The sequence below is a fragment of the Rattus norvegicus genome, chromosome 6 (genome assembly GCF_036323735.1).
Source record: "Rattus norvegicus strain BN/NHsdMcwi chromosome 6, GRCr8, whole genome shotgun sequence".
NCBI classification, from domain to species: domain Eukaryota; kingdom Metazoa; phylum Chordata; class Mammalia; order Rodentia; family Muridae; genus Rattus; species Rattus norvegicus.
Genome location: NC_086024.1, coordinates 93,916,302 through 93,934,188, shown reverse-complemented (window position 1 = coordinate 93,934,188; position 17,887 = coordinate 93,916,302). Strand labels below are relative to the sequence as shown.

The window sequence follows — 17,887 nt, the reverse complement described above, 5'->3', positions numbered from 1 at the left end:
CTACTACTGTGATCAAAGAACATGGGGAAGCTATTAAACTCTAGATGCCTTGATTTTCTTTTGAACATGCATCCAGAAAGGGAACTGCTGCACCTGTTTAGTATTTTAATGGGCTTATTAGTCACTTAAGTAGTTTTCTTTAGAGTAATGGATATTCAATCTTTTACTCATTTTAAATTTGTGTGATTTGTTTTTTAATTGTTGAATGGTAGTGTTCTGTATATATCTTGAATTCAGTACACAGTAGTCATCTCTTAAAACATCCTGAGACTTCCCATGAATGTCTGAAACCTCGGATAGCACTTTGCTTTTATCCTATCCCTTCCATGCCATAGTATTTCCTCTTCAGGCACACCAATGATAAAGTTTAATACAAAATTAGGCATATAAGAAGCTAGCAACAACTATTTTGTTAAAATAACAACTTTAGCAAAGTTTAGCAAATGCTCTACTAAAAGTTATGTGAATGTGATCAATCTCTGACTTCCTCAAAGTACCTGATTGTACTTTACTAACCTTTCCATCATGTGAAATACTTGCCAGCACCAGGACGCTTGCATTTGGGCCACTGTTAAGTAAAATAAAGGTTACTCAAACACAGGCATAATGACAGCAGTCAGTCAGTCTGTTCTGAGTGACTACAGAGTGTAGCACATACAACATGGTTGTGGGAGACCTTGTTGGTCCACACACATTCCAGGAACTTTTCATCTAATGTTTCAGACTGTGTTTGTCTGAGTAACTGAAATCTGAGAAGATGAAGCCATGAAGGGAGGAGCTATGTATTACTTACGTGATCCCAGGCATTTGGTCTTGTTGTGTAGGCTTCCCTATTGCTTTCCTGATGATATCCTTTGCAGCTCCAAGAGTTCGATAAGGTCCAGGGTTTTCTTTTGTGACTTTGGTTCCAGGATTATATCTAGGAAATGAGCAGCTGATACTAGATCGTAAAGATTGGCTTCTGAGCTTTTCTACTAAGAGATTTTGTGTTTTGTCTTACATGTAAGTCTGTGAGCACATGGAAATTAATCTTGATATCTGGTCTACATTAGGTTCAACTTTGTTCTTTTGTATGTGGATGCCTGTGTGTCTCAGCATCATTTGCTGGAGTTTTCTTTCCACAGTAAAGACACTCTTCCATAAACTCAGGTGTCGGTTGTTTTGACACCATTCTACAAATAGGTTGAACATACGTCTATCCCTATATACAGGATGTAAGTCCCTTAACTTTAATGCTTATTTTTCAAAATTGCTTTAGCTATTATGAGATCCTTGAATTTTTAGGGGAATTTTTCAGTCTCTCCAAAAGGGTAGCTGGGATTTTGATAGAAATTGCATTAATATGTAGATCAATTTAGAGAACATTACCACATTTAATTTTCTTATTACTTTTTAAGTGTGTGTGTATACATGTGCCCAAGGAATCGAGGAGAGGGCATTAGATCCCCTTAAGCTGGAGTTGCTAGTAATTGCTCTCTCAGGATTTGGGGAACCTTCTTGTCCTCTGTAAGAACAGGAAGTGCTCTTAACTGCTGAGCCATCTTTCCAGCCCCAGATATTGCCATAGCATTAACTCTTTCAATCCTGACTATGGATTTCTTCCATTTGTTTAGATCTTTAACTTCTTTTAACTGTTTTTTTTTTCTTTTAACTGTTTTATAGTTTCCTTTCCTTTCCTTTCCTTTCCTTTCCTTTCCTTTCCTTTCCTTTCCTTTCCTTTCCTTTCCTTTCCTTTCCTTCTTTTTGTCTATCTTCAAGACAGGACCTGGCTGTCCTGGAGCTCACTCTACACCAAGTTGGTATTGAATTCAGAGATCCACCTGCCTCTGCCTCCTGTACTATGACTAAAGCGTGTACCACCTGGTTTGCTTTATAGTTTTCAATGTCAGTCTTGTCATTTCTTGTTAAATTTATTCCTCTATAATTTATTTTTATTGATGCTTTTATGAGAGAATTTTTCTTAATGCCATTTGCTTTAGTTTTGTGTGTGTGTGTGTGTATGCATGTGTGTAAGTGTCTATGTGTGAGTGTGTGTGAGTGTGTGTGTGTGTGTGTGTATACGCACACACTTGCTTTCTTTATATATACCATGTGTATAAAAGTTAGAGGAAGTATGAGAGGCATCCCTTCATTCCACCATATAGGCGCCAGGAACCAAACTCAGGTGTTTAGGCTTGACGGCCAGTGCCTTTTCCACTGAGCTGTCTCAGCAGCCCCGGGGTTTTTGCTTTTTTTTTTTTTTTTTTTAATTTTATTTATTATATATATAAGTACACTGTAGCTGTCTTCAGATACACCAGAAGAGGGCATCAGATCTCCTTACAGATGGTTGTGAGCCACCATATGGTTGCTGGGAATTGAACTCATGACCTCTAGAAGAGCAGTCGGGTGCTCTTAACCACTGAGCCATCTCTCCAGCCCGGGGTTTTTGCTTTTTAAGCGTCAGAGGGTGTTAGAATTGCCTTTCTGCTTCTGTAGAGCGTTCCTTACTTTCTGCTTCTTTACTCTAGTTTATCAGGTTGGAACTAGCTTTTGGGTGTTAAGCTGACCTTGTCTTCCTGTGATCCATCCCACTTGGTTATGCCATATGACCCTTTTTATATGTTGCTGAATTTAATTTTACTCTTTTGCCAAAGATTTTTGCATCTGTATTTACAAATGAGGGCTGAGGGTGTGTAGCTCCGGAGACCATGGGAGTGTACTCACTTCATAAAAGCCATTTGAAAGCTGGGCAGTGATGCACACACCTTTTATCCTAGCACTCTGAAGGAGGAGGCAGGTGGAGCTCTGAGGAGGCCAGCCTGGTCTACAGAGTAAGTTCTAGGACAGCCATGGCTACACAGAGAAACCCTGTCTCAAACAAACAAACAAACAAACAAAGTAATTTGAATAATGTTTCCTCCTTTCATTTTTTTTTTTTTTTGGTTCTTTTTTTTTTTGGAGCTCGGGACCGAACCCAGGGCCTTGCGCTTCCTAGGCAAGCGCTCTACCTACCACTGAGCTAAATCCCCAACCCCCTCCTTTCATTTTTTTAAAAGTCGGGTTTGATTCTTTCTTAAACATGTGGTAACTTTCATGAGATCAATGTAGAGGCTTTGCCTCGTGCCTTTAAGCAGGTTTTTTGTTGTTGTTGTTGTTCTTAGTTTTTTGGTTTTTTTGTTTGTTTTTGTTTTGTTTTGTTTGTTTTTTAGTTTTTCCAGACAGGGTCTTTCTTGTAGGCTTGGCTGTCTGCCTCCCAGCTCTGCCTCACAAGTGCTAGGATCAAAGGTATGCACTGCTATGCCTGGCTTTTGTTGGAAGTTTTTGTTCTCTTGTTATGGGGTCTATTCAGGTCTTTTTTTTTTTTTTTTTTAGTAATTTTTCAGAAGGAAAATCTAACAGTTTGAGCACCTACATGATCTACTTTCTCTGGCTCACAGTTAATTGTTCATTGTACTCTTTATGAGCCTTATTTCTATAAAGGTGGTGGCAGTGCCCTTTCTCCATAAGACTGAAAGCTCATTGTTGTCGCTAAAGATTCATTATGCTTAAAAAAAGATGAATTAGAATTTTCTTTAGCAATATGAGAAAAGGACCTTGGTATAATCTTAAGTGATCAATGGAAGCAGAAAGCTCTTGCATTGAACAAGGTCAAGATGGAGGACTTTGATCCACACTGTGATTTACAAATATTCCTATTCTGTGATTGGTCTTTTTACTTTCTTGATGGTGTCCTTTGACTCATCTTTTGTTTAAAGGTTAATAATTTATTGGCATAAGTAGCCTTTGTACCTTGACCCAAAAGCATTACTTCAGGGAATTCTATTGACTCTTTGGTATAAAGTAGTGACCTGTACCCATGAATGTGTATCTGTGTTTTGTCTTGCTGCAAAATAAGAAAACTCAATTTAAGATACCTTTCCCAGAAATAAATAGAACAAGAGTTCTGAAGAAAATTGATTAAATATAATTCTTTCTGCATCAGTAAAGACTATGATTTATTTCAAGACATCAAAAGAATAGTTTGCCAAGAGCAGTGCCCCATTACACTGATTATGCGCTGTCTCTTTTATATACTGGCATTTCACATTTTCTTGTAGAAACAAGAACGGTACACTTTGAAAGATGTAAGAGAGCTGGAGATGCCTCAGCAGTTAGAAGCGCTGACCGCTCTTGCAGAGGACCTAGGTTCAGTTCCCAGGAGCCATATGGTGGCTCAGAACCACCTATAACTCCAGTTCTGGGGGCTCCTCTCTTCCCTCCATGAACATTGTATACAAAAGGTATAAAGGCGTACATGCAGGCAAAACACATACATACATAAGTAAATCTTAAAACAGCAAGAAAGCTGTAAACGTGCTCCTCTGGCTACTGGGTGGGAGGGAGTGGTAATGGCAAGAGTGTGTGTGTCTGGGGTCATATCGCAGTACTCAGCAAGAAACGGACATTGAGGCAACAGGTCCCATTTGGGGATGTTAGTTTTAATGCTAATTTTTAAGATTTTTTTTTCTTGGTGAAGGAGAGAAATAAAATAATGAACAAAGGAAGAAGTAGATTTATGAAAGAAAAATGTTTTATATCAACCTCGATTGAGAAATTTGATAATTTTTGATTTTTACATTGACTTTATGTATTTTATAGCTGGTGATATTTTTTAACCTTATTCAATAATTTTGTCATTCTCTGAAGCTAATAGTAGCTGTTGAACAAGAAGAAATTCCCAGACTTCAGGCCCTGTATGAGCGTGGCCTGCAGAATGGAGTCCAAGGCTTGAGGCTGATCCAGCAGGAGGATATAAAAAAGAAGGAACCATATTGCAGGGTGAGTGACTGACCAAGCTAGTGCACGTAGTAGTTTCCATAGGCTATTCCAAATAACGTTGCTGTGGGTGCGCATCTAGAATACATATTTGGTAGATACACGTTCATATTGCTATTCTGGGCATATTTACACCACAGAGAAATTGTGAGGTTACAGTTTATGTGTTTACGTTCAGCTTTGGCGGATATTGCCATAAAAGTTTTGCAGATGACCGTGGTTGTTCCCTCAGTCACATGTGTTCTCCCCGACCCGGTCTTCGTTTTCTGAGGCCTCTTCTGTGGTGTGGGGAGCAAGCTGAATATCTCCCTGAAGGGGCAGCAGGCCAGAAACCTCCCAGATTTGGGGGTGTTTGCATAGGCTTTACCAGCTGAACAACCCTAATCCAAAATTTCAAAAAAATAAAAATGTTCCCAAATTCAAATGTTTTTGAGCATCCTGTTGCTATTTTAAAAACTTTATATTTCTTCAGTTTAAAGATTCCCAAACTGTAGCATTACATTATACTTTTAATTTATACTTCCCAATGATTCCGGTATTATACACTCTTTCCTATGTTTACTTCCTACTTGGAAACTTTCCCCTGAAGTTCCTGCTTAAGAGATTTGCCCATTTTTCTATTTGGGCTTATTGCCTCCTTTATAATTATTAATTCTTACTAACTATAGAAATTCATTACATAGTCTGGATTTATTATATATAAATACATACTTGTTCATCTAAATATATATTATAAGCATCTTCTGCCTCTTTGTAACTTGTTCTTTCATTTTAATGGTATCTTTAGAAGGACAGAAGTTCATTATGTAATCAGTTTAGCGGTTTTTTTATCTAGCAGGAGGCACAAGTCAAGGTATGTCCCTCCTTTATGAATATCCAGTTGACTAGAGGATCATCATTTACAGATCCCTCTGCCACACGCAGCACCTGTGTGTATCTAGGTTGAGAATGGACTGTATGCTGTCCCACTGTCCCTTCCGTTAGGCCGTATTTGCAGTCCATGAGCTATCATGTCTTAGCTACAGTAGCTCAGATAACAGTGGCTCCAGGGAGCTGGGCAGAGGAGGAGGAGACTAGATAAGCAATTTAATTTAGTGACATGAAATTGACACCACTTCAGTTTGCCCTGTCAGCACTTGAGCCTCCTCTTTTACTAATAGTGTTTTCTGAAAGCACACTAAATTTGTTGGTGTTTCATAACTTTATATGAATTTAATAAACTTTGGTTGTGAAGCTAATATGTTAGAATTTTTCTGGCATGAATTGTCTTTGAGAATAAGATGATTTGTAATCTTCAGAAAGCATACAAATGTAACATGAAATTTTTATCTGATAATGAAACAATTTTAAAATTTAAAGATTCGTTTGAAAAGAAAAAAAAGCCTTTGATATCTATAGGTTTAGGCATGGTGTAGAAATGATTCCAATTTAGTTCCGTTTTAAAGCAGGCCTTCCCCTGCCGTATTAAAGTTTGGGGGAGCTGCAAGGGTCTCTGTTGTCTGCTCTATATTCTTATAGAGAGTTGTAAAGATCAAAAACCCGCAGGAGCAAGTGGAGAGATGGCTCAGTGGTAAGAGCACCGACTGCTCTTCCAGAGGTCCTGAGTTCAAATCCCAGCAACCACATGGTGGCTCACAACCATCTGTAATGGGATCTGATGCCCTCTTCTGGTGTGTCTGAAGACAGCTACAGTGTACTCATATAATAAATAAATAAATCTTTTAAAAAAAAGCCATCAGGAACAAGAGCTCATGGTTCTTTATCGGGCTTTACTGTCTAAAAACAAAACTTTTCACATATTGTGAGGACTGGGGCTGAGTCTGGATATTTTCTTCAAACCTGACCATATGCTCCTTCTAAACCTTTTGAGTGAGGCAGATGAACTGTATGTGCTGACAATAAAAAGTGACAAATGTGCACACTTTTTTTTTAAGAGAGAAGAAATTGTTTCTCCTCCCAAGCTCCTAAGTGTGTTACCAACAAAGGACTCAGGTTTCTTTTCTGTTTGAGCGAAGGCAAATTATTTACTTTGTACCAAATACTTTAGATACTGCAGGTACGATTGATGTGTAATGAAGTGTGGCCATCTGCCTGAAGGATTGTGATGTGGAGAAGATAGGTTTCAGTCTAGCACAGAGTGCCAACTCTTCTAATGGTGTTAGTTCTCTAATTCGTACCACAAAGGAGTGCTGTTAGCTTAATGTAGGCAGCCTTCCTAGAAGTGAATCCCTGAAAACGGGTGAATTGAGGACTTAGCTGCCACACAGTGTTGCGCTCTACGTAGTCATTAACTGTGACAGTACGTAATGGAAAATACAGTCTGGTTATTTCCTAAAGGGACCTCCCTTCCCACCACCAGAACCAGGAACGTTCCCATGGTACACAGTCACTTCTGAGTCCCCTGGCCTGCTACAAAGAAGTTTATTAGGAGAATTCTAAAACACTTCATGTTCCACATCCCTTAAAGAAGACTGGATAACCCCAGGGAGAGGGTCTTGCCAAACTTAGTACTGGGTCTGTAAACTTTGAAGTAGGAACAACTCTTGACAGAGTAATCAACCCCCCTGTGGTACTCCTGACTTCAGGCCTCACCCTGGGCCTTTTCTTTTAGTATAAGAGGTCAACCACATAGATTTGCTCCTTTGTGTCCTTTCTGAGTTTAGCTCCCAACTTTTCCTTGACCCACTTGCCTGGCTCTTTCCTACCTGCTTGACCTGCCCATGTATCATCTTTTTAAGCTGTGATCTGCTAATGTAGAACGTGCATGCCCAGCCCCCAGCGAGTCGATCCACAAACCCCTTCTCAGCTGACTGTGCTACAGCCAGGCCTGGCCTGGGAACTGGACGTCTTGGCCACCATGGCTTGTTCTGCATCTTCCATGCACATTTGCTTAGGGACACCAACACTTCCTAGAAGGAGCAAATCCAAGACTAGAAAGAGACGCATAGAAGGGAGACTCTAGAGTTCTGACAGGTGCAAATGCAGTAATTTAAAAACATGCCTCAAATGTTTCTTCACTTAGTGTCAGGAGCCATAACAGGACAAGCTAATAACTAGCGGGTGATCATCCTGAGATGGCCAGCCTCGGATCATTATATAATCTGTGACTGGTTCGCAGCCTTATTAAACAAGGCTGTAAGGGATTCATTTTAGGAAAGATTCCTGATATTAAAATGCTTTTCCTGGTGTTATTATTAGACATATATAACAATCATTAAGTAACAGCACACCCCTTTGGAGCAGATCTCTGCAAATCTACGAAGAAGATGTACTGTCTTATAGTGATGCTATATAGACAAATAGATGACTTCTTAAGTCTTATTATGATCCTATAAGAATTCCTAGAATTATAACGTGATTTTTAAGCTCTTTTATAGTAGGACTGCTATTAAGTCTCTTTCTGTAGTCAGAATTGCAGTGAGAACTCTGCCAGTCTCCCAGGTGTCACCAGTTAATTGTTCTTAGATAGCAACCAGACTTTCTCCTACTCAGAACACATTCCAAGAAGTTGTAAAACAATTATCAAGGGTCATAAATAGAGAACAAACGATTTGTTACAGGTGCAAGGACAGAGGATAAGATATTGACTGGGATTATCTATACATAACTTCACTAACAACTATGGTTTTAGACCTTCAGTGAACCTGTAGAGCTGACACTGGTGATGAATGGTTAGCCAGATAATTACTCCTGATGGATATTCATGTAAATATTCTTGGTTGTAAACTTTTATTTCAATTTATGCTTTGATCTTTTATATGAACTTGTGATGAATTTTGTAACATGTGATTATGTATTCTGAAAGATGTTTAAGTGCTGAGGACAAAGAGAAGAGACAGAAGGAGAAAGACAGAAGGACAGAGAGAGAAGGACTGAGCTGGAGGGGACAGAACACAGAAGGACTGAGCTGGAGGGGACAGAACACAGAAGGACTGAGCTGGAGGGGACAGAACACAGAAGGATTGAGCTGGAGAGGGACTGAGCAGGAGTCAGGTTTGAGCTAAGGAGAACTGAGCTAAGTAGAACTGAGCTACAAAGATCTGGGCTGAGAAGAAATGCAGAGAGGAATAACTTGGAGATTGTAGGTAACATAAAAGAGCAATATGCAGAATGCAGAGGAAAAGAGGAAAAAAGAAGAAGCTGGAGAGAACAGAGGTGCAGGCAGGTTTCTCCTTACCTGGGACAGACTGGTCATTTTTTTTTTTTTTTTTAACTTTTCTATTTTTCAGAGCTGGGGACCGAACCCAGGGCCTTGCGCTTGCTAGGCAAGCGCTCTACCACTGAGCTAAATCCCCGACCCCAGACTGGTCATTTCTTAATAGCAGCGCAGGCTTAGTCTTATTGAAAGGAACACGCCTTTTCTCTTACAAACTTGGGTTTAATTCACTTAGCATTAAAAGGGTAGAAGTTATTTCTTTCTCTATGTAATAAAGATTGGAGCTCATCTGTCATCCAGAATGAGTGAGTTCTTCCTGCACCGGTGCTTGGTCTTTTGCTCCATAGGCATATGTAAGTATGGATGTGTGTGTAAGTATGTGATCGTGAGAATGTATGCATGTATGTAAGAATGTAATTGTGATAATGTATGTAAGCCGGGCCCAGCTGAATTTGAGTGGAAATGTATCAATGAGCATTTATTGAATCCGTGTGTGAAATTATATATATTTATGCATATTTAGCTATGTAAAAGTTTTTCCTTCTGCAAGCACTATTCACTTCTCTTGGTTCAACAGAAGTTTATTGCTCCAAACTTCCCCCTAGCCTGACAAGGAAGAAGCGTGGGACAAAAGGGAAAAGGCTCCAGCAAGTAATCCTCTACTTTATTTCCTGCTGTTTTAGAATGAGGTGCTAAATGCCAGAGACTGCAGTTTCTGGCCTCAGAGGAACACAGAAGGCAGGTCAGTTACAGTAGCAGAGCACAGTGACTTAGACATAGATAAGTAAATCAGCTACAGTAACACAGTAACTTAGACTTAGATAAGTAAACATTATTATACAGCAGCCCTAAACATCTCGTAAGACAAAGTCTTACCCTCGGCTGATGCTCTTCCCCCTCCGCTGCCTCAGGAAGAACCAACAAGAAAGAAGACCAATGTTGGGGCTGACCCCGGCAACTCAGGACATACTTGAGTGGTTTATGCGGGTACCAGGAGTACAGAGTGAGGAAGGAGGGTGTGTGGATTGTAAAGAACTGTTGACTCAGAGTGGAGCACATGTGCAGACCTTTCTATCCCTCCCTTGTCACAGTCGTTATGCTGAGTTACATGGGTTAAACTCTTGACACATCTGGCCACACATCAAAATAAGAGTGATTTCCTAACTGACAAAGGCTTTCATGTTCTAGACTCAAGTCCGGTGGTGTAAATGGTGAGGTTTGCCAAATGTTCTATGTTTTGTGAGCCCTTGTCCAACCTAGTCAGTTGGAAACATCATTTGGAGGGGGAAGGGTGGGAAAGTGAAAAGGTTTTTAGGGGTGGGGCCAATATACTACTGAAATATTTCAAGTGATATTTCAGATAGTGTTTTTAAAGTTAACAGTAATGTAGTGTTGACCAAACAAAAAATATTCAAAAATGATTAGTTGCACTCAGCTCTGGGCATTAGTGATCTGAGAACTAGTTAGCTTCTCAGGAAAGGTGACTGGGAAAATTGATGTGTATGTTCAGTGTAAAGTTTAGCACCAGAACGTGCTCTGTATGTGCTGTGAGGTAGACTGTTCTTTTTCTTTTCTTCAGTAATGGAAAGGGCCAATAGTATTCATCACATATTTCAAAACGAATGAATGAATGGATGGATGAATAAGTAAATAAAAAAGCGTGGATTTAGATATAAATCCATGCCTTCAGTGACAGAGAAATCAACAAAAGCCAGTTCATTTCTCTTATTACAGGAGTGAAGCTGAATTAGTCATGTAACATGTAACATTCCTCATCTCCCATACACATTTGCTTAGGGACACCAACATTCCCTATTGTGGGTCTCAGAGAGAAGACCTGCAGCGGATCCCAGCAGTGCCCGGCACATAGTGTGGACAGGGAGCTAGAGCAACTGAGTTTTCCCTGGCTATGAGTGGTGTGGACATCACTGCAAAGGTTTCATCAGAGTCTGTTAAACGTTTGGAGACTTCAACTCGGAATCAGATAGGAATCGCCTCAAAGAGAGAAATGAACTGCCCTGGTAATAATAAATCTTAAAAACAAAGATGGCAACCTGGGGCAACTTTGAAAATCAAGCATCTTTATCTTTTAATAAATGAAAATTTGTTTACAGGTTGTGAGATGTTTTTATTTAGCTAGTATTTTTTTCTGTCCTCTAGTAGACACACACACATACACACATAGATATATATACATAAATTTGATCATGAACACACATATATGTATGTATACATACACACACATACATATATATATACATATATATATATATTTGTATATGTGTTCATGACCAAATTTAGACATAACAAGAGCAAACTTTTCTGTTACTTTTTTTTTTCTTTTTTTCGGAGCTGGGGACCGAACCCAGGGCCTTGCGCTTGCTAGGCAAGCGCTCTACCACTGAGCTAAATCCCCAACCCCTTCTGTAACTTTTTAAAGACACTGTCAGATTTTTGTCAATCAAGGATGATGTGGTTACTCATCAGAATAAGCAAATGTAGAATGCAAGCAAGCCTCGTTGCTTTTTGACTGTATCATTTTGGGTTTTTTTTACATTTGTTCTAGGGTCTAATGGCTATTGACTGTCCGTACACTGGCATTGTGAACTACCAACAGGTAGCGTTGTCATTTGCCCAGGATTTCCAAGAAGCAGGTGGCTCTATCTTGAAAGATTTCGAGGTAAAGGATATTGGAATAGCTAAAGAAGACCCTCCAAGAAGTAAGGATGGTAAGCTGTCTCTGAATTCCTACAAAATATGTGTGGTAATTGAAAATGAAGTAGAACTGGCCTGTCTGGGTAGTGCTTGTAGGAGAGTTGGGGCCAGGCCAAAGTGGGGCCGAGCCAGAGGTGAATGCAGACGGGACAGGGTGGGACTGTACAGAACAGACCCTGAAGTCCTGGATTTTGTGAGCTGAGAGAACTGGGCACCGAGTAGACATCTGACTGGCACAAAAATCTGAACAGCCAAGACTGTTAGTACAGTTGGCCTCCAGACAGTTCTCTCTGCAACACTTGCTATAAATACAGATTTTAGCCATCAGACGTCCTGAATCAGGCCATCAGGGGATATGGCTTAGGCAATAGTCAGTGGTTGGCTATCTTTGAACACACTCAAATTTCAGACTACAGACCACTATCATAAAAAGACTCAACCATTCTCAGTCTAACGCCCTGTGCCCCATTTAGACTGTAGCTAAAGCCTGCTTTATCCTGCTTTGGGATGCATATTTTTTTAGTCAAATGAGGCTTACAAGCCTTCGGTTTGTTGAGAGACGATTTGAGGGAGGATTCAGTTCTTCCCGAGCAGGTTTTGGAGGAGGTCTGCATTGTCAGTCACTTGCCTAGCATCCTTCTGCACGCCAAGATGGTGAACAACGCTATTAACTACAGCTGTTGTAAGTGGGGAGCAGAAGTCACATTCACGGTATAGGTAGATAATCTTTTTTTCTGTAGGTATACTTTATAGGGTGTTAATATTGCATCAATAAGTACGAACAAATGTATAAATAGTTCATTGTTTGTGTTGTAAAACTTTCGCTTCTCTGAGCAACCCAAACTGAAAGAATCAGGTTACCAACACTTGGACACAAGGGCACCTTGTGTTTAATACCCCACGGTTTGGGTCTGAGGACTAAGTTAAATTCATTTATGATGGCATTCTGTACATGCAGAGTATGGTATTGTTGAACAGGCGTCTGTGCTACGGTTGCCAGAAAATGTGTGTTAAATGAATTTAAAAATCCACCTAAAACTTTCCAGCATTTTATATTTTGTCAAATATGGGTTACTTTAGTCTTTTACTTGGTAAAAAGTTTCAGAATGAAAATTAAAATATAATTAAGACAATCACTTAAATTTGTCACTAGTATAATATTTTAAATAATGACAACTTTCTTTTGCTCAAATAAAAGTTTCCTTAATTCTCTTTGTCTCTACCAGGGATGAAATATCCAATCGCTGTCAAGAATAGTAAGGTAAAGATTCATGAGCTGTTTTCACCTTCATTGACTTGTTAGGTTGAATTATTGAATGATTGCTATGTTTTTGTGTATGTCTGTTTATGGGTGTATACACATTCAAGTGTATACACGTGTGTGCATGTACACGTGTGTATATACATGTGAGAGTCAGAGCGCAACCTATATTGTGGTTCCTTGGAGCTGGTCACCACATGTTTTTTTATTGTCTTTTATTAGCATGTATTAATTACACATAGTAACAAGCTTCGTTATTGTGTTTGTATCATCCTCACCCCTCCCCGTTTTTACTTGTCAAACCTACTACACACTTGCCTCTTTCCGTCAGTCTCCCTTCTTGCATGTCTTTTGGGATTTTTAAATAATATTTATCTTACCTTACATGTATGGGTGTTTGCCTGCATATGTGTGTGTGCATGGTGTGTGTTCCTGGTGCCCTCTGAAACTGTAAGAGGGCATTGGCTCCCTGGACCTGGGGTTGTGAGGAAGACTGTGAGTCACCATGTGGGTGCAAGAACTGAGCCTAGGTCCCCTGCAAGCACAGTCAGTTCCCTTCAGCACTGAGCCTTCACTGCAGCCAGCTGATAGGTACTTTATCACTCTGCTGCACATTCACTTAACACTAACTCGGAGACTGGGGGAGGTATGCACAGGTTGTGCAGAGGGAGATGATTGTTTCCCCCCAGGCTTCGGAGTCTAAAGTGAGACCCATAGGGCACTGGATTCTCTATACCCGCAGGTATCCGTGAGAGCACAGTCACCCATAAGTGATACGGGATTTATAAAGCATTCAGCCTTAACAGATAGGGGATACCTGGGGTAGAAGGAAGTTGGTGGGTCACAGGCTTTCTGGCATTCTGAGCAGTCAGTTGCTGAAGTGGACATTGCAGCTGTCTACTATCACTCGATGCCCAGCAGATGCAGGACAACATGCCTCTGTTAAACTGTACTTAGGTTTGACAAATAAAAACGCGGAGGGGCAAAATTACTATGTTTTCATCTAATAAGATGTAGCTATTCCTCATATGAATGAAACATGCTTACTCTCCAGCACAGATTTTAGATCATTTAGAACTGGTTCATCATGAGTTATACTTGTACTCTTAGACCCTTAAGTGCTGAAATATAAAGGCGATCACTTTAAACATCTTACACGAGATTGGTAGTCCCAACTGGAGATTATTTTGATTCCCAGGGGACGGCCACAGTGCCTGGAGACTTTTTTGGTTGTCAGAACTGGATAAAGGGTCATGGCTACTGGCATGTAGTGGATGGAGTTTGGGCATGCTGATAAACACCCTTTAGTTTGGGAAACAGCCTCCTTGTCTCCCAAGAGAGGAGCATCCTGCTTCAAATGGCAGTGGTGCTGAGTTTGAGAGATCCTGTGTTAGACAGTGGGAGGACAGGAGAGGCCACCATGAAGACACACCACAAACTGGGTGACCTGAACAACAGTTACTTACTCATAATTTAGGATCTAGAAGGCCAATACCAAGGTGCTGTCAGGGTTAGTTTCTGGTATGATCTTTCTTCCTAGTTTCCTGTGTTACTGCTTTTGAGGTGCTAGAGGCTGAACCTAGATAGATGGAGGTAGTGCCTAGGGCTTCCAAGGGGCCAGGTGAAACAAGTGGCTTGTCCTCACGTCTGATCCTGGGTACTAATTAATTAACCCTATTGGGTCAAAGATGGGTCAGTCCATGTGACCTCATCCCACTTTTATTGCCTCTTTAATGGGAACAGAACTTGAACAGAAGAACTTTGAAAGAATATAATTAGCCCATGATAATGATGATAAAAAATAATTGGGTAATATATAGATAAATGATTTCCTTCCCAAGAAATATGAGAGTATCCTGAGGCTTTGTTTGTTTGGTCTGGTTAGGGTTTGTTTTAAAACAGGGGTCTCTGTAGGACTAGCTATGCTGGAGCTTCCTGTGTAGACCATGTCCTCCTGCCTCTGCCTCTGCCTCTGCCTCTGCCTCTGCCTCTGCCTCTGCCTCTGCCTCTGCCTCTGCCTCTGCCTCTGCCTCTGCCTCTGCCATGCTGGATTAAAGGCATGCACTACTGTGCCATGCTCCAAGAGTTTCAGCTTGCACTTCTCTGATGATTCTGGTGTCAAGCACCTTTCTCAGTATCTGTTGGTAATTATGTGTGTGTTTGAAAAACTTGTCTATCCCAGATACTTTCCCTGGTTTTCTTTGTTTTGTTGTTGGTTTTCTTTGTTTCGCCCTGGCTGTCCTAGACCTAGCTCTGTACAGCAGGCTGGCGTTAAATCATAAAGCTCTACCTGCTTCTGCTGCTTGAGTGCTGTGCCTCCACCATCCTGCTCCCTTCTCCAGCTTGAACTGGGTCGTTTGCTTTCTGGCCTTTGAGTTCTTGAGTTCCTTTTATGGATTGGGTATTGACCTTTGTCAGGTGTATGGTTTGCTGCACCTTTTCCTTTGCTGTGCAGAAACCTTGAGTCTGGTGTAGTCTGGTTATTCATTTTTGCTTCTTTGTTCTTGTGTCTGTGGTGCCCCGCCTACAAAAACTGTCAGGGAGCATCTTCTATATTCTGTTGTCAGAGGTTTTATATTTAAATCTTAACTCCATTTCAAAAATTTTTAAAATTGTGTCTGAGATAAGATCTTGCTTATCTAAGTAGCCCTGGCTGGTCTGGTGTTTGGGGTGCAGTTCAGGCTGGCCTTGAACTCACTTCTGTTTCAGATACTCAAGTTCTGAAATTATAGAAATTCACCACCATATGTAGCTTCAAATTCATTTTTGTACGTTCTACAAAAGACGGGTGTAGTTTTGCTGATAGTTACATTGAATTTGTTCGTTTAGAAAAAATGTCTACTTATCCTTATTTTTAGCATCTGTTTTTCCCCTTTTGACCGAATACCATATATATGCACAGAATCTGCCTGCCACCCCCAGCCCCTGGGAAAGTATCTTAGTTAGCGTATATCAACTGTATAATGGGATTGTGTGTGGTGTGTCCATACATGCATATAGTTTGTAGATTAAACCCAGCCTTCCTTTATTCACCTCCTGTATTGCACCCTCTGTTAATTCTGCATTCAGTTGGAGGGTTTTGGGTTTTTAAGGCTTCACACATAGACAAGGGCTGCCATATTTTCTTCCTCATATTTAGAAACTAACCATGCTTCTTTATTTTGTACCAGGGAAAGGAAATTCAGTGTCGATATGTTGTGACATGTGCCGGTCTTTACTCAGACCGTATTTCAGAGTTGAGTGGCTGCAATCCTGACCCTCAAATTGTCCCATTCCGTGGAGATTACCTGGTGTTAAAGCCAGAAAAGGGCTACCTTGTAAAAGGAAATATTTATCCGGTAGGTAATGATACTTCTGTCTCCTCACTCATCGAGCTGGTTGGAGGCACAAAGGAAATGAAAATAAAAATGTTGGCCTGCTTTGGAAGAGAGGGTTTCAGGGCTCTGTGTGTGGTAATATCATCTGTTTGCTGTGGTTCCGTCCCTAAAGCCGCCATCTACTCTGGGTCTCATGTCTCCGAAAGCATGAGTGCACCCTGGAAGTAGGAAGAAGCAGCTCCTGCCTTCTCTGTGGGAGAGCAGCTCATTCCAGACACTGAACTTTCTCCAGTGTACTAGGAGCAGGAGAGCCATGGCTGCTCCAGAGTCACCGTGTGTAGATGAAGCACCGGCTCTCCTGCCTGCATCTACCCTGCTGATGAACAAGTGCCTGAGAGAACCAGGGACTGTTTTGCTGAACCAGATGACAGAATTCCTCTGTGGATTTTCACTTCACTGGGCCTATACTATAAATGTGTACATTTTTTTCCTGGCAGACCTGATTTGCCTGCCAGTCACAGACCTCTCTTATAGGCGAAAGAACCAATAATATGAATAGAAAAGTTCATCTTTCCCCCTTTCCCAGAAAGATGGATAAGTAGAACAATATATAATAATGTCACTGGCATTTTAAAACAGAACATGTGTCAATAGAAACTCCTATCTGAATGCAGCTCGCAATGCATACAAATGTCTAGAAGGAGTTCTCTTACGTCACCAGTTAGATGTTTGTGTGCGCAGTACAGTGGAGGGTGAACTGAGCTAACCATTCGTTGCTGTGTTGAATCTGCAGGTCCCGGACAGCCGACTTCCGTTTCTAGGCGTTCACTTCACACCAAGGCTGGATGGCTCTATTTGGCTCGGGCCTAATGCAGTGCTTGCCTTTAAACGGGAAGGCTACAGACCCTTTGACTTCAATGCCAGAGATATTATGGAAGTAATTCTCAAAAGGTAACAATGCTTCCTTTAGGAAGATTTATGAGCTTACTTATTTAATTCTAGAAGTTTTTGATATTCTGATAGACTAAACCTTTAAATATGCTATTCTTCTGTTAATTTTTTACTATTCCAAATTAAGATCTCTCTGTAGTAAGCATAGGTTTGATTATTTTGTTCTGATGCTAAGGATTGAAAATAGAACCCTGTACATACTAACTAGGGTTTTCCCCTCTGGATTATTTATGTTTCATCCCAAGTGTAATGTTTAACTATCTCACAAAGATTTTGATGAACCAGGGTGATAATGTCTTAGCTAAAAAGAAAGTAAGGCCAAGGACTACATCTGGTAGTCCAATCTTAAATGTTGCTAAAAGACCCTGAACTACTTTGAAAAGATCATTTCAAGCTAGTCACCATTGTTTTGTAAGCTATTAGATAATTACTGATGAGATGGAATGTGTGTGTGTGTGTGTGTGTGTGTGTGTGTGTGTGTGTGTGTGTGTGGTAAATCTAAGGTTGATACTATTTAGACTATGACACTGTTCTAAGAAATAGCCTTATGAAGTATTCTGTTTTTTCCTGTGTGCATGCACATGTCTGTGGGTGTGCCACATGCATATGTATACGTAGGCCATAGTTTGATGGCAGGTGTTTTGTGTTTTATAAAATGGCAGTATAATGCAGTGGGAGGGAGCATCTCAG

General features: G+C 40.5%; 1 protein-coding gene across 2 annotated transcripts in view; it reads left to right on the top strand.

The window, feature by feature from the left end:
* The window catches only part of L2hgdh (L-2-hydroxyglutarate dehydrogenase), a 41,108-nt gene that overhangs the window by 7,346 nt on the left and 15,875 nt on the right, over window positions 1-17,887 (top strand). The window contains exons 4-8 of one of the 2 annotated variants that reach the window (NM_001108028.1): window positions 4,669-4,800; window positions 11,520-11,682; window positions 12,895-12,929; window positions 16,100-16,267; window positions 17,040-17,197. In NM_001108028.1, coding sequence (NP_001101498.1) covers window positions 4,669-4,800; window positions 11,520-11,682; window positions 12,895-12,929; window positions 16,100-16,267; window positions 17,040-17,197 — 656 coding nt within the window. Of the gene's footprint in view, window positions 1-4,668; window positions 4,801-6,315; window positions 6,540-11,519; window positions 11,683-12,894; window positions 12,930-16,099; window positions 16,268-17,039; window positions 17,198-17,887 lie in introns of those variants that run through there. The other variant, XM_039112252.2, reaches the window with a different exon arrangement.